At 39.3% G+C, this 15,774-nt stretch overlaps 1 protein-coding gene across 10 annotated transcripts in view; it reads left to right on the top strand.

Annotated features, from left to right (window-relative positions):
* The window catches only part of THSD7B (thrombospondin type 1 domain containing 7B), a 336,629-nt gene that overhangs the window by 252,175 nt on the left and 68,680 nt on the right, over positions 1-15,774 (top strand). For all 10 annotated transcript variants that reach the window (XR_012044320.1, XR_012044319.1, XR_012044318.1 and 7 more), the window contains one exon: positions 595-773. Coding sequence is in view for 7 of the 10 variants with exons in the window: in XM_072874423.1 (XP_072730524.1) it covers positions 595-773 (179 nt within the window). In the remaining 3 variants the exon portion in view is untranslated. The remainder of the gene's footprint in view (positions 1-594; positions 774-15,774) is intronic.

The raw sequence follows: 15,774 nt of genomic DNA, 5'->3' as shown, positions 1-15,774 counted from the left end.
CTACCAGAAAGAAGTGGGAAGCGGGTTTCATCTGCTTCTCCCAAGAACAAATCCCAGGCAGGCTGCAGGCAGGTCCCTCGTGCATCCTGTGGGAGCTGCCAGGAGCGCGGCTCTGGTGCCTCCACCGTCCCCTGGTTCTGTCTGCTGGGAAGAGAGCCTCTGACATTCCCTGCCTGTGCCAGCTCTGGAGGTGCCTGGCATAATACTAAAGGAGTACAAAATTGGGCTCTACGCTCGGGTCTCCAGAATTTATTATGGCCACAATCTCATAGGGAGGATGATCGCTACCTCTCGGTGACCACCAGCTTCACAACAGATACCAGTGTGTCCAGTGTGTGTCCTTTACATCAGTCGGTTTTATCGCGGCCTTCCTAATGTTCATCGGACTTAACCAAGTAGAAATTAGTTTTAGTTACTGCTGTTCTTTACAAATAATATCATAATCTCGCGTTGGGAAGGCATTGTCAGTCTGCCAAATGTCTTCTCTTTAAGAAGTTCTCATTTTGTGTTGATTACACAGATTGCAGTGAGACATCAGAGGATCGGAGTTCATTAGCTGCGGTGATTAAAACCTTTCTTAAATTTTTGGTTTAGGTTACATTGAAGAATCTTGCACGATCCCTTGCCCGTTTGATTGCAAATTAAGCGATTGGTCCAGTTGGTCCCCTTGCAGCTCTTCTTGTGGACCGGGGGTGAAAGTCCGATCCAAGTGGCTTAAGGAGAAGCCTTACAATGGAGGTCGTCCCTGCCCAAAGCTGGATCTCAAGAATCAGGTGAGCGGTGTTCAATAGCCCACAGAAACCTCTCTGTGCTTCCTGTATTTTTAATTGTGATCAAAAGGTACTGTGCTGGTGAAGAAATTAAAAATAAGAGTTATCTCTCGGACCACACCTTGAGTTAGATTTTGTAGGCAATCCTCGAACTTCTTGAGGATTGAGGGGGAGATGCTCATGTAACAGCAGAATTTGACCTGAAACACCGTATTTCTTATATAAAGATATTTTTATCTCCCAGAGCACAGGAAGCCCTGGGTGAATAATCCCACCTGGACAGTGTATAAACATCACAGAGCTCAGATGTCATGGATATTTTAAAAGTCTTTAATTCTCTCTGAGACTATGGTTGTTGCAAAAACATTCGTTAAATATATATTGCTATTTTTAGCACCATTTCCCTTCAACACAACACAAGTTCCCTTGAACATTAATCTCTGTATATTCAATATTGAAGTATCCCCTCAGAGGAAAGTAATCTCTAAATTGCTACTCTTTAAAAAAGATCAGCATCTATTTAAATTCTATTTCATACTGTATACATTTCTGCAAAACTAATAGTGATTTCCTACGTTTGCTGATTAATTCTCAGCACTAATTAACACTGATGAAGTACTATTAAGTTTTGCCTTAGATTCAACTGTGAAAATTAATAGGAGAGAAACAATCATGCTGAAGGCCTTCATATATATGTTATGAATATATATATATATATAAATATGTTGCATAATATGTGTAGGAGGACTTTAATAGTATTCATACAAAGATTTATTTGTGTAGTGGCTTGTAGGTGCTAGACCTGCTGGATTCAGTTGTTTTTCTGTGCAACCATTGCTGCAGCAGTTGTGTCCCGGGATGCAGCACCGCTTCTAACACCTGATTCTGAACTTGCCTCATTTTCTTCACAGTTTATTTTTTTTTTCCTGTGAGAAACTTGTTAAATACTTTTTTTTTTCTTTTTTCCTTATTACTAGTTGAAATTCATAGGCAGTAGCCTAACAGAAGCAGCAGGGGCTACGAAAATATAAAACTGCAATAAAGTGCATGTTGTCCATACCTCAGTGCTTTTCTTAATAGATCAGACAGATCACCAAAGAGGCAAAATGAAATCCCACAGTAAGTCGTACGGTAACAATAAGCTCCTTTGTAATGAAAAGATACTGGGGTTTGTTACCCATAGACACAGCAGACTACTTCCATTAAAAGTAAACTTATTGCTATAAAGTGTTGCCTATTCCCACACACATTAGATTTGCTAATTTCAAAAGCCTTTCAGAAGATATTAAAGGAAAAAAACTGTTTAAACTTGGAAATTATGTCTTTGTAAGGTTTATCGGTGTGTGGCGCTTGCAAAGTGCCACAGCTGGTATTAATATAAATGTGGTCGGTGCTTTTTGCCTCTTTACTGGGGACACACGTCTTGATCTAAAACCTATTGAGTTCATTAGAGGGCTTCCTATTGCGGGCTCTAGGAGGGACACCTTAGAATTGCATTAAGGTCTGGGGTGTTTAGGTATGGTGGGTTGTTTGTTTTGTTTGGTTTGGGTTTTGCTTTGGTTTTTTGTTTGTTTTAGGGTTAGGCTTTTTTTTGATAGAGGCAGAAGCTATTTCTAGCTGTTTTAGCACGCCAATGGGTTACCTTTTTCCAATTTAGATTTATAGGATCGGATCAGATCCTATATATTTTGGAGCTTTTAGGATAAGAAGAAATTGTGCTAATAAGCAAAGTGCATGCATATATATGTACACTTATACGTGCACACATATACACATGCTGTGTGTGTGTTTCTATTCATTGCCTCCCCAAATGCTTCTCGGTCCTTTGTGTAGTTCAGAAGGAGTTTTGCTCTGCACCCACTGGACTTTGACTTCCAGGCCAGGTTTAGACACATTGAGGTCCTTAGGCACGTTGCAGCATGCACAAGTTGCCTACCCAGATGGTAAACTAAATTAGCTGATCGCGCTGCTGTTTAGCTAAGCTGGACAGATATCGTTAATCCACTGCAAGGCAGATTGTCATCTGTTTCCTCTGGTCTGGGTGATGTTTAAATCCTGGAGCGAAGCTCTATAGATTTTTTTTTTTATATATAAATATGTGACATCCTAATTATTTTTATATAATCTGGGTTAAATACCTGTAGTAAAATACTTGCTTTTGTTTGATATCAGACATATCAGAGAAAGCTAAATCACCTTGGTGCTGAGATTTGCTCCATCTTTCACTGGCTACTGTTATATTGTGGTTTGTGCAGTTGATAAAGACGTTAGATAACTTAGAACCAATAATAAACTCCGCTATGTGCTAGTAGATTTCCCTTATTATTTCCTCCAGTATTTTTAGTTATTTTTTTAAATTATTGCTTCTGAGCTTGGGTCTTGTTATTGCTTAACCAATTACTTTGGAGAACCCTCCCTTTTCCAGTGTCTTATAATTAAAGCCCTCGGTCAGTTTGTGTCTCTTTCTCATTAAGCCAAATAATCTTTTCATCCTCTTCTTGTGAAGGGTGTTTTCTAGGCTTCTTGGCAAACCCCTGCATGTCTTTTTTTTCAATGCCTTTCAGATATTTGACATAAATTGAACTACAGAGAGCGTTACTTGAAACACTATTCCAGCAATTCTCTCTTACCGTTTCCCACCATGTCCGGGGCCCTGCCAATACAGATACTTTAGCAAAGCTACTGCTTTGGAGAGAGGGGCAATTTGCGTGATCAAAACAATTTATTTGATGAATATAAGTAATTATTTGAGTGATGTAAACTGTTTCATAAAAGACTATCCACCTAGAGTCAGTTCAATCAGTGTAGTGCAGCTTGCTTCTGTGTTTAGGACAGAACTTTTTAGCAGAAGTTTAATTTTATACAGAGATAATGACATGTCCTATTACTGCATGATATTCTGTGGATTTTATGCTCTTAATTCCACAGAGGTTTTGGCTCTTCTGGAGTATCTTGAAGCCATTCTTTTGGATATCTTCATCCTCCCCTGCCTGTAGACCCTCTCAAGCAGTCTACTCCTTTTGCAGTAGATGCGAGAAGTAAACTCAGAGTTAGGAGAATTAATTCAGTTTTTATGTATTTCTTCTTCTCATTATAGTCAATGGACTAGGTTGAGCCCTTCCAGATTTTATTCCAGATTTTGTTATTTTCTAATACAAGTGACAAACAGTTTGTATGGGCTGTATGCACTTGGTATTCTGATATAATCACTCGATTTGATATAGTCACTTCAGCCTTAAACTTCCTCTGTGTTATTGCCCTGTGAAATTAAAAGATGAATTACAATATTTGGGGGAACAGATGGCAGTCTTTTAATGCAGATCTATGTAATATCTTGAATTACTTTCTTCTTGTACCTCTAAGTGTTTGAAAATTGTTGAAGAGTTGGCTAACTACATTTTGCACCATCTTTGAAAGAAAATGGGCATTGCATGTAGAAGCTGTGCAGCTCTTATCTAAGGATATGATTGCTTCTGAACAGGCGATTGGATTATGGGGTCAGCTGGCAGATGTTCTTGGCTGTGCAACGCATGTTAAAAGAGGTGTAGCATTTACATTTTTCTATTTCTGCTCTTATTTGAATGCACTTACACAGCATGCAGTTGCTAAGCTATTTAATATGTAGTCCTACATGATGAAAGGTTAAATATGAGTTATGAGGGGTTTATTGCTTGAATATTTTTATAGGTTTTTAGGATTACTACAAGAAAATGCATCTTATTTTAAAGACTCATGAATTCCAAGGATTATCTTTTTATTGATTGCTCTAATACATATTCTTGTCAAGATTTTCCCTCCTCCTCCTTCTTCCCCCTCTCTCTCTTACCCAGTCCTGCTAAAGGACAAATATCATAGCAAGTAGTTTATTCCCTTTATATATACTGGATATATTTAGGCAAACATGTTTAAAGAATTGGGAGCATTTGTAAAGGCAGGCATAGCAGGAAAAACATGTATTTGAAATTTAAACTTACTGCTTTCTTTAAAATGAATATTTTATTCTTAATGACATTTTCTGGTGTTCACTCTAGAATATAAGAAATACGGACACCTTGCACATTACAATTGCAAGTACTTTTCCTGAAATTGCATACAGAAGTTTAACGAAAGGGAAAAGGAGGGCAGTGGTGCATTTACAGGTCAGATGTCTCAGAAGCAAGTGTGAACATGTATGAATTTCTGGTAACCTTTTAATAGAAAATGACTGGTTGAGTCCTACTTGCGCTTCAGAGAAAACAAAATTTTTTCATTGGCAAAAAATGTGTCAAATTTATTTTCAAAAGTGAAAATCTTACAAAACTATAGGCTTTGAAAACTCACCATTAGAATGTACAAGATTGAATGGGCTCAGAGACTGCTGTTAACTACAGAAGTCACTGTCTCTTGCGAGGCAAAGCTGGGCTTGGGCTAGAGGTGGAGAGCAAGGTGTATGTGATCTTTCCCCTTTTCTAATCTGTAATGTTAGGAAAGGTCTGTTCAGGAAAGGCCTTTTGTTATGATTTTTCCAGGGCTTTTCACGCTTTAATTCCTCAAACAAACTGCAAAGAAAACCAACACAGTAGTATGTAGACTGAAGTTTGGCTGTTTCTCTAGGCAATTTCTGGCTTGCTTTTGGCAAGCTAAGTTTCCATGATCCAAAAATGCTCTTAGACTGTGTCAGAGGAACTCTGCCTAAGGAAGAGCAATGTAGCATGGATTATCACAGGATATTGTAATGAAACAAGGTCCATTTTTATTTAGGTAGGTAACTGCTCTCAGAGCAATAATTTTGTATACAATAAAGTTTCTAAATAAGCAATCTATAACACTACTGTTTTTCTCCTGTTTTCCTTCCTTCAAGTTATATTCCTGTCTTTCCTTGCTGACACAAAGTATTTGCAACCCGTTTCATTTATCTTTGTCTCCTGACTGTGAATTATTAAAATAGTATTTGTTCTCTTAATCTTGAGTGTGTCTGACTGTAAGAGTTTACTTTCATGCTTTGTTTTGATGTAATACTTGGCTGTACTCTTCCTTTTATATCTTTTATACATACATTTGTATGTATATGTGCATTGTATGAAGCATTTTCAAAACTGCTAGGCTCCTGTGTTAGAAGTTAAGTTTGAACCCAGTGTCTGTCTTTGCTGTCACTGAATTAGCTCATATCCAGTCCCTGGATGGCGAGTTGCACTTACTGTTCAGTAGCAGAAATTGGTCTTCAAGAATATAATTAATAATGTATTAGCTATAAATAGCTCCTGCTTAAATAACTTCTTTTATAATATAGATTTCTAATTGTAAGAAAAGCCACTGAACTTTTTTGAGGCACTCATAAAATCTTTTCCTCTCACGCATTTCAGCTGCCAGCAGTTTATTTCTGAGCCCAGTCCTGTGCTGCTGTATCAGTAGTATCGACTGTGTAAGATCCCTTTCTGTGGCATGCAAGGACATGGCTGACCTATATTTTCCTCTGGTTCTGTCTATGAACACTCATTTGCTTCGTGTGCAACTTAACTTCTGGAAACAAAATTCCTATCTTTAATCTTGGTTTTACCTTCGGAAGGTCTGATTTCCTCCCACTCAGCCTTAAAGGAAGGAATTACAGCATAGGAAATATTTGTCCTCTGATTCTAGTGCGGTTTTACAGTATCATAAAAATGACAAGTTTTTTGCCTGCTAGACTAATGTGGGAGAATTTTCAGTGTCAAAAAAGAGCGAGAACCTCCTGCTTTCCTTACACTTTTCTTGCTATGACTGAAAGTTTTGATACTAAACGGTAATTTAGTTCATTAAATGAGCAAAAGTAGCAAGCTGAATCTGTGTAGCCTGAGCGCTACTTCATCTTCCCAAAGCGAGTGTCTGGAGAGCCTACCATGCGGGTGGACGCTGCTTCCTGAGGACAATACAGCCGTTTCCCGTGTGGTCCTTCAGGATAACAGCCCTGTAGCATCTACTCTAATTCCCAGCCTGTATTAATTTTGTATTCAGCTTCAATAGCTGTCCACACTTGATTTTCATTTCTCCTGTAGGTTTTCTGTTGAATAAAGTCGTATAAACATATTTTCACAACTGCCACTTGTGGTGGGTTGACTGTGGCTGGATGCCAGGTGCCCACCAAGCCACTCTATCACTCCCCTCCTCAGCTGGACAGGGGAGAGAAAATATAATGAAAGGCTCCTGGGTCGAGATAAGGACAGGGAGACTTCACTCAGCACTTACTGTCACAGGCAAAACAGACTTGACTTGGGGAAATTAATTTAAGATATTGCCAATCAAAAGTCAGAGTAGGATCATGAGAAATAAAAACAAATCTTAAAACACCTTTCCCCCACCCCTCCCTTCTTCCCAGGCTCAACTTCACTCCCAGTTTCTCCACCTCCTCCCCCCGAGGGACGCAGGGGGACGGGGAATGGGGGTTGTGGTCAGTTCATCACACGTTGTCTCTGCCGCTCCTTCCTCCTCACGGGGAGGACTCCTCACGCTCTTCCCTGCTCCAGCGTGGGGTCCCTCCCACGGGAGACAGTCCTCCATGAACTTCTCCAACATGAGTCCTTCCCACGGGCTACAGTTCTTCACAAACTGCTCCAGCGCGGGTCCCTTCCACGGGGTGCAGTCCTTCAGGAACAGACTGCTCCAGCGCGGGGCCCCCGTGGGGTCACAGGTCCTGCCAGCAAACCTGCTCCAGTGTGGGCTCCTCTCTCCACAGGGCCACAGGTCCTGCCAGGAGCCTGCTCCAGCACAGGCTTCCCACGGGGGGCTCACGGCCTCCTTCGGGCACCCACCTGCTCTGGTGTGGGGTCCTCCACGGGCTGCAGTGGGTATCTGCTCCACCGTGGACCTCCATGGGCTGCAGGGGACAGCCTGCCTCACCATGGTCTGCACCACAGCTGCCGGGGAATCTCTGCTCTGGCCCCTGGAGCACCTCCTCCCCCTCCTTCTTCACTGACCCTGGTGTCTGCAGGGTTGTTCCTCTCGCACATTCTCACTCCTCTCTCCAGCTGCAACTGCTGTTGTGCAGCAACTTTTTCCCCTTCTTAAATACGTTATCCCAGAGGTGCTACCACCATCGCTGATGGGCTCGGCCTTGGCCAGCGGCGGGTCTGTCTTGGAGCCGGCTAGCATTGGCACTGTCAGACATGGGGGAAGCTTCTAGCAGCTTCTGACAGAAGCCACCCCTGTAGCCCCGGCTACCAAAACCTTGCCACGCAAACCCAATACACCACTCATGAAAAGCCTTAGCCTTGCAAAAATGGAGCAGTTTAACAACTTCCTCAAAAGTATTTTTCACTTGGCTTTTTTTTCTATATAGCTCCTTTAAACTTCTCTTTAATCATAATGCATCTTGATATATGGTCTAATGCTGTTTTCTGTAATTGTAAGAGTACATTTGCACTTTGTGAAATTAAATATCTTACAACGCCAGTCTCCTTCCTAGAATTACTCTGAATCCACAAAAATTAGCAGCCTTGTGCTAATTGATTAAACCTACTACTGCCTACTACAGCTCCTACCAAGTTCTTCATGAAATATGTATCAAAGCAGGACTTTTTGCTGTAAAAGAAAGTGATATGTTTGCATCTCTGGAACTGAAAATGTACCCATAATTATTTCTGATTCAAATACAGTTCCTACATTTTTTGTTGAAAAAAATATTTATTGTTTAATATGATAGCATACTGCAAAATATAGTGAAAGACAGGAGTTACACCAAAAGTACTTTGTCTTGTTTATTTCTCTGCAGAGGAGATGGAATTAAATGGAAAATCAGCCGTAGAAGGGTCGGGTGGCCCAGTGGAGAAAGTATTAGCATTTCACCTAAGGAACTGAAGTTAAATTGGTTTGGGCGATATTTTTTAAGGAAAGAAGTTTGGTTTGTGCTGAATCTCTTGTGGACAATATGTCATGTTGGAGGACCAGCATACACTATGTGTCATAAATCAGCGTGACAGCATCTAACACTGAGACTGAACTTACTCTTGCTTGTCTTTGTCTTAGGAGCAGGAGAACACAAAGGATTGATGCCTTGGTTATTCCTTGGCAGCAGATTTAATCTTGGGGTTTTTTTCACCTCCTTCCTCCTTTTAGAAAGTTTTCTATTTCTTTTCTGCAAAGTTTTGCGGTGTAATTTGTTCTTGATTTTAGGTTCACAGTCGTTAAGGAAGGAGAAATACCGCATAATAGTTAGAATAAGGATGTAGCTTCTGTTCTAATTGGAACAAACCCAAGAATATTCAGAATAAAAAATGTTGGTGTGTCTTCACCTTTTCATATGGTAGAAGATGTGAAAAACAGCTATCTGGCATCATGCGTTTTATCACATGAGACTTCAGAAACAGTGAATTACACAGAAGTATCCCTTTTCTTGGTTTTGGCAAGTTAAATGAAGGTTTTGACACATTTTCCTTCTCTTTACTGTATTTTATAATTTCTTTGTGTACAAAATTAATTTCCAAAGTACCGTCTTGCTGATTACAAAACAATGTTTGCTATAATAGAAGACATGAATGTGGAAACTTCTTTTTAAATTGATTCTAAGTCAAGTAATGAAATTAATTACAATAATTTATAGTTCTGTAGAACCTGCCACATGATTTAGAAACTTTTTGAAGTGTGAATGCAAGAAGATATTGGCCAGACGTTGAACGAGAGTGCATTAAGCAGAAGGCAGCCCAGCTCTGTCCAGTCTAGGAAGCCTGTGTGTGCCGCCTGAATCATGGTGCAGAGCATCCAGCCTGAACAAAGGTTGGGTTGGGTTGAGTTGCGTTGGGTTGAGTTGGTAAATTAAGTACTGACATTGGCCTGATTTAGCATCTACTACCATCAGAAACCAGGGTGAGGCTATTCTAGGGAGAAGCTTTAAGAAAGGACGTCACGGCAGTCTGCCCCAGCTCTGACATTGGGAAGACTGCAGTAAAGAAATGAGTTTCCTCTCTGCAGGACAGAATATCTCATATATCCTTTGGTCAGCCAAGTGTCTAAGTCTACATGTGTCTCATACGGGCCTCTATACGGAGGTCTGCATTTGCTCTGCTGGGTATGCAGCTCTAGCTGGGTTATTAATTAAGATTTTGGTCACTTTTTTCGTTTTTCCAGTGGACAGCAGTGACTTTTAGGACTGAATTTTCTCATAAATATATGACAGATTCTGTGTGTCCTCAGTTTAAAATTGACCAAATTCAGTTGGTTGGCTTAATTCTTAGAGGAAAAGGGTTTGTTAAGGGTGGTCTGACTCGCCTACATGCTGTGAACATATCTTGAGCATTCAGAGCAGAAAATTCCTACTTTCTGACTCTCCTTTATGAATAAGAGAGAATAATTGGAAATGAAGTTGCTGCTCAAACAGGGAGAATAGACGTGAAGATGTATGCTATGTGAATTCAAGTCAGAGCTACTGAGAAGCCCAGGAACGCTCAGGCACCTCTTGCATTATGGCCCTTAAAATAACCCTGGTCTTGCCTTTTTAAAGTATTTAATATTGCTGTGTTGTTCCATCTACAGCAGTTATCATTGATTAATACTTAACAACTGTTAATATTTTTTCAGGTGCAGACGTTTCTTGTGGCCATTTCCCAGAAATTATACCGATCTCATTTGTTTGGTTTGCTTTGTTTTATGCACTGTAGCTGATTGATAGATTCAGGAATGGATTTTATTTTCTTTTTATGTTGTTTAATTGGTTTCCTCCTCCAAGACAGCAGAATAAAAGTGCAAATGACCTTCTGTATTCGTCTTGATCTCTCCTCACGTGACTGGAAGGCTTGTGCTGGGCTTGCCATCAGCTAAATGTGTGCATTTGAACTGCAAGTTGAAGACATGAATTTTGCATCTTTTTTAGGTGACAGCATCAGGATCGTCGGCATTACCAGGTTGCTAGCTGGAATATAAAACACTGAGATTTTTGGATTTCAAGGCCCAATTACAGCTTTCTGAGCGGTTGTCAAATACAACCCCTGTGTCAGGGAGGTCCGTTGTTTGCAAGGACTGTTTTCCAAAAGTTGAAATCAATTCTAGTCACATGCAGGTGGGTTTGGGGAAAGAAAGGAGAAATTAAAGCTGTCTCCACTGTACCGCTGTCTGGGGCTCCCCCTGCCTCCTGAAGTCCCTGTTTTAGCAAGAACACTAAGAAAAGAGTTGCAAATATGACTTTGCACAAATTCCACTAATCCTTCCTCATTACCTATAGATCGTGACACGTCTTTGTGTTATAAATAAGTGTGTTGCAGGCTATAGCCACCAGTAGAAAAACTAAAGACGAGTGGATTTTTATGTATGAATGAAGTGCCAAAGGATAGATTTTTCTTCTCCAATAAGATGTATATTTTGTTCTGTCTAATTTTATTTACTGCTTCTCACTGGAGGAGTGCATAAATCAGCAGTCCTGTGTAGTCTGTTGTGATTTATTGCTTAATTAAAAGTTATGAGGGCTTTTAATCCATCTATAATTTATATTATTTTTGAGTCAGCTGTTTCCCATATTCTAACTTAACCAGGAAACTTGCATCGTTTTATGAAGGGAGCATTTTGTGAGCCCTCCTGTTCACTGACAGATGTGGCACATGACGGTGTCTCAGATGTTCCAGATTGACTTTGGAGTTCAAACTCAGAACCAAAGATAATTAAATATAAACTTAATAAAGTTTACTGAGCATCGATTATAGTTTGATGGCAAATATAGTCTACGAGTTTGTTAGAGTTACAGATTAATTTTAAAATGGATGAGACTCATTTGTGGTTTCACAATAAACAGATGTTAGCTACACTTTAATAATTTAAAGAGCAGGCTTAAAATGGTTATTTACGTTTTAATGGAGAATTAATTTGGCTCTAGTATTGAACCACATGCTCTTGTCAAAACAATAGAACAACCAGTTTTAATGTTTTGTTTTAGTTTGGTCATTGGGTGATTTTTTTTTTTTAGTTGGTAGGCTACTGTTGTGTTTTTTCCGTAATTGAGGTTATAACCAGCATGCATTATAAAAACAGATTTTTCTCCATAAGAGTTACTATTGAAGAATAAATATAGTATGCAAACTTCAATTTTTGTAGTGATAGCAGAGATGGCTAGCTTGAGAATTTCTGCAAAATCTGAAAAATTTTAAGTGAACAATTTTGAGTTGCATGTTTCAGGGTACTCGTCTGATTTGAACTTCGATAGGTTTATCTCCTTCTTTCTCAAATATTATCTTTATTATTTGAAAACACATGCTAATTCCACTAGCAAAGCTTTGAAATTTCTGAGGAGGTTTTGGTGTCCAATCCTGGCATTATAGATTTCAGGTGAAAAGATGTGATGTCAGTTTGGATTTCATTGATGGCAAGGGGTTTTTGCCATGGGTTTCAGCAGGAATAAGAATTTCATATAGCTGTGAGTCAGCTGCCCTCTGTTGGTTAGTTCAGCTTTGCTGTGATTTCATTAGTGTTTCTTGTGATTTCTGGTGGGATGGATGGGAAGAGCCTTCCCTGCGTCCCACCTGCTGCTCATGCGTTTGAAATCAGTGGGGTCCTTCCAGTAATCCACCTCCGCTCGACGCGAGGTGTAACCACTGCGAAATACCAGACTTCTCTTAACCTTACTTTTAAGTTTTGGATTTGCCGAGTAACTTTGTATGTAATTACAGTATTGTCACTGAACAGTCTTAAATGTTTCTGAAACAAAAATTTGTTTCTAGATTTTTTTAAACCCTTTTCTTTAAAATAATATTTTAGAATCATTAATAAAAATCGTGACATTAATTTTTACTTGATGAAAATGGTTTGCTATAAAATCATGTAGAAAACGTCCCATGCCACATTAGCTAAAAACTGTAGATGTCTTTCGGATAGTCAGAAGGATTTTTATCCAGGCTATTCTGCGGGAGTTTGAGAATTGGACAATTATTATTAATTAGTATGAACTTTGGCAATTAGAAATGCTAAACCAAAGAATATCTGTCTGCTCTGCTGGTTGGTCTAAATTCAACAATTTATTCCAACATCTGTTAAGTTTAGGTGTCCTTTGTGCTCTTATAAGTTAGTTTCAAGTTATGACTTTCAGTTTTAAATTATGACTTTACTAAAAAAAGATGAGAATTTTTCCTTTTTTTGAGTAAGTGACATTGTGTGGTTCACGAACTTTCTAATTAACTACCAGGCATAAAGATATTTTTATTCTTGTTCTGAAGAGTCTGAGCAAAAAGAGTAATGTTAAATACATTTACAAAAAATAGTAAGGTTTAGCAGTCCCTTCTAAGCAAGACTTTGAAAAGTAATGAAGACTTAGTCATATGCTACTTTTATAATGTCTTATTATTTATTTATTTAACTGGTGAGAATCATTAATATACATTTGCTAATGCTGTTATACAGTGCTCTATTTCATACATGGAGTTCAGGTTTTTCACTCAGTCTTCAGCATAGAAGACGACGTGTGCTCCCCGGTCCATGCTTTCAGGTAATGCAGCTGAAGTGGCTGGACCTTCCCGAGGCACCTTAGTTGGTTTTGGGTTTGGTGGGAATGCTTAGTGGTCATGAAGTCCGACAATATGGCCCTTTATGAGTGTGCAAACTTTCAAAATTTCTTAAAATAAATCCAATCTATTCCTTCAGTTTAAATTCAGTGTACTCTCAAGTGGCCATCTGGAACATATATTTGTATATGTAAATAATTCTTCTGACAGCTAAGTGGTACTATCTTTGCTGTTATTAATCCCGTTATTAAGGAATTACTCCTATGTAACTGGGGATCCGGACCTGGATCAAAACATGTATGCCAAATTTTTATCCATCTTGTACATGGTGTCCTCTTTGAGAAGTTAAATCCTGGCTTTAAATATAAATTTAAAATCCAAGCTTTGATGTAAACCTATATCCTATGTTAGGCCCAGGGATATTAATTTTTGTTAACGTAACAAATTTTTATTATAATTTTTAATTGTTTTATTATATTTATTTTTATTATTTTTATTATAGACTGTATTAATTTTTGTTAACATAATGCATATTTTTCATGATACTACAGTACAACAAACCAGCGCTTTAAATTCTGTTTTGGTTCAGCGCGTAGTTTAGTTAGAGTTTGATTTACAGAATGTAACGATGTTGCTTTTTAATAAGGCTCAGATCTTGTTAATGCTTGCTGCAGGAGGGAGGGGAGGGTTTTGCTCCTCTGGCTCGTCACAGAGAGGGGCTGTGAGCGGTGCTCCCACCAGGCTGCCAGCTTGCAGCCTAGCATTGCCAAATGCACGGGCATTGATGTTTTTCTTTCACGTTGCTTTTCCCCAGTTAGTAGCTGGTTGTAAAGTTGGGTAGTAAATAAACAGATTTATATTTGTTGGAACACAAACATCAGTGAGCACTTTAGCAACTAGAGTAGCAATAGATATTAATTAGAAAATCCATTGGTGAAATCAATTATATTTTGAGTTTGTCTTTTGGAGAGAATGGAAGTACTTGGTCCGTGTAAACCAGGTATTACTGGAGTGATCAGCAGGTGGGCAGACAAAATAGGCTTTATGGATAGTCTCACAGGTGAGTAAAATAATAGGAAAAGATTAATTTTCTATTCTGCGTGTTCCCAGAGCAACCATTGACAAAACAACTGGGTTTTTTGAGAATGGGATATGGAAGATTGTATCTTACAGTGCACAGTACGTACACAACTCATCAGTCCTGAGAAAGAAAAGTGATGATTAAACTCGATCGGATTAAACATTTGCATATAAAAGAGGTTTTTCTTAATATTCATTTCAGGTCAGTGTTTGATAAATGACTCACAGATTTTCATCAGCATTCTCATGTCTTCATTTTTGCATAATAAGTATCCTCTCAGGAGTTGTATGCAAACAGCGGCATTTTCAGCATAGTTACTTATCGCATAGGAAATTCTAAGTACAAGTTGTATTTGGGTCATATCTGCGTGCTAGCCTCAGAAATTAATCCCAGCTAGAGGAAGAATAAATATTTTTTAAATTTCATTTCCTTGTTTTCACCCTGTCATAATAATGTAGCATGCCACAGTACCTGAGAGCTTAGCAGGGGAAGGCAACCCAGATTACTTCTGAAGTCCTTCAGATAACACTAAAATGTTTGCTTGTTTTGGAGTAAAATGTTCATTTTAGATTTCTTTTAGTCTGTATGCTATAGCTTTTTTTTTTTTTTTTAAATAATCCTTTCTAAGAGGTCACACTGCCTGTTAGACTGCAGAGTCCTTGCAACGCTGATTCTATACACCTGATTCTATACACCTGAATGAAAATTCATTTGTAATCAAATCAAAAGAATAATCAGTGCCTGACGGGGATTGATTTTTGAGATGGCACTATGTTTAAAACTGAGGATGGGACTCTCTTCTTTCAGTTCCTAATGACGTGGAGGGAGTTATTTCATCTTCACGGCTGTGCTGAACAGCATCGGACAGTAATTCTTCTCGCAGCACCCCGTATCGAAAGGCTGCGCTTGAAACCCAGTTGTGAGAAGTTTGGGTACGGATCCAGGCTCTACACAGCATCTTTCTCCTTTCCCCCCATGTAACTCTCAGTAAATCGTGCGTCTGCACCGGCGGTCGGTGCTGCGTGAGTGCTGGGCCGTGCGCTCCAGCTGCTCGGCGGCAGGGCTGCCCAGCCGGGTGGAGTTCATGGCAGCTCCTCGCTCCTGGAGCGTGCCCATAAATCCGTGGCGTATTGTGTGACAGCAGATGCAAACACCAGTCTTATGGCCTGTCTTCCAGCTAGTGTTTTTCTAACTACCGTGTTATTCTAACCAAATGTTATCCCTATAGTCTCTGGCCTAACTCTCATCGTTTAATTAAATAAAGGCAAATTCCAATTAGCTTTTAAGAGACCTGGAACTGGCTCCGCTTTTTTCGAAAGTAGTATTAATTTACACAATATTTCCCATTTTTCTGCCTGTTCAGTGAAGGTGAGACCTTTGATCCAAGTCATACGTAAAGCCCGACAAAGTGGCCTCGCTATAGAATAGTCAATCATTTCATATACCAGAAGTTTGCGTGTCTTTGCTGGCTCGTGATCTAATTTGCAGACTGTGT

Source organism: Ciconia boyciana, chromosome 10, assembly GCF_034638445.1.
Source record: "Ciconia boyciana chromosome 10, ASM3463844v1, whole genome shotgun sequence".
Taxonomy (NCBI): Eukaryota; Metazoa; Chordata; class Aves; order Ciconiiformes; family Ciconiidae; genus Ciconia; species Ciconia boyciana.
Note: the sequence above shows the minus strand (reverse complement) of the source record. Positions and strands in the feature narration are given on the sequence as shown.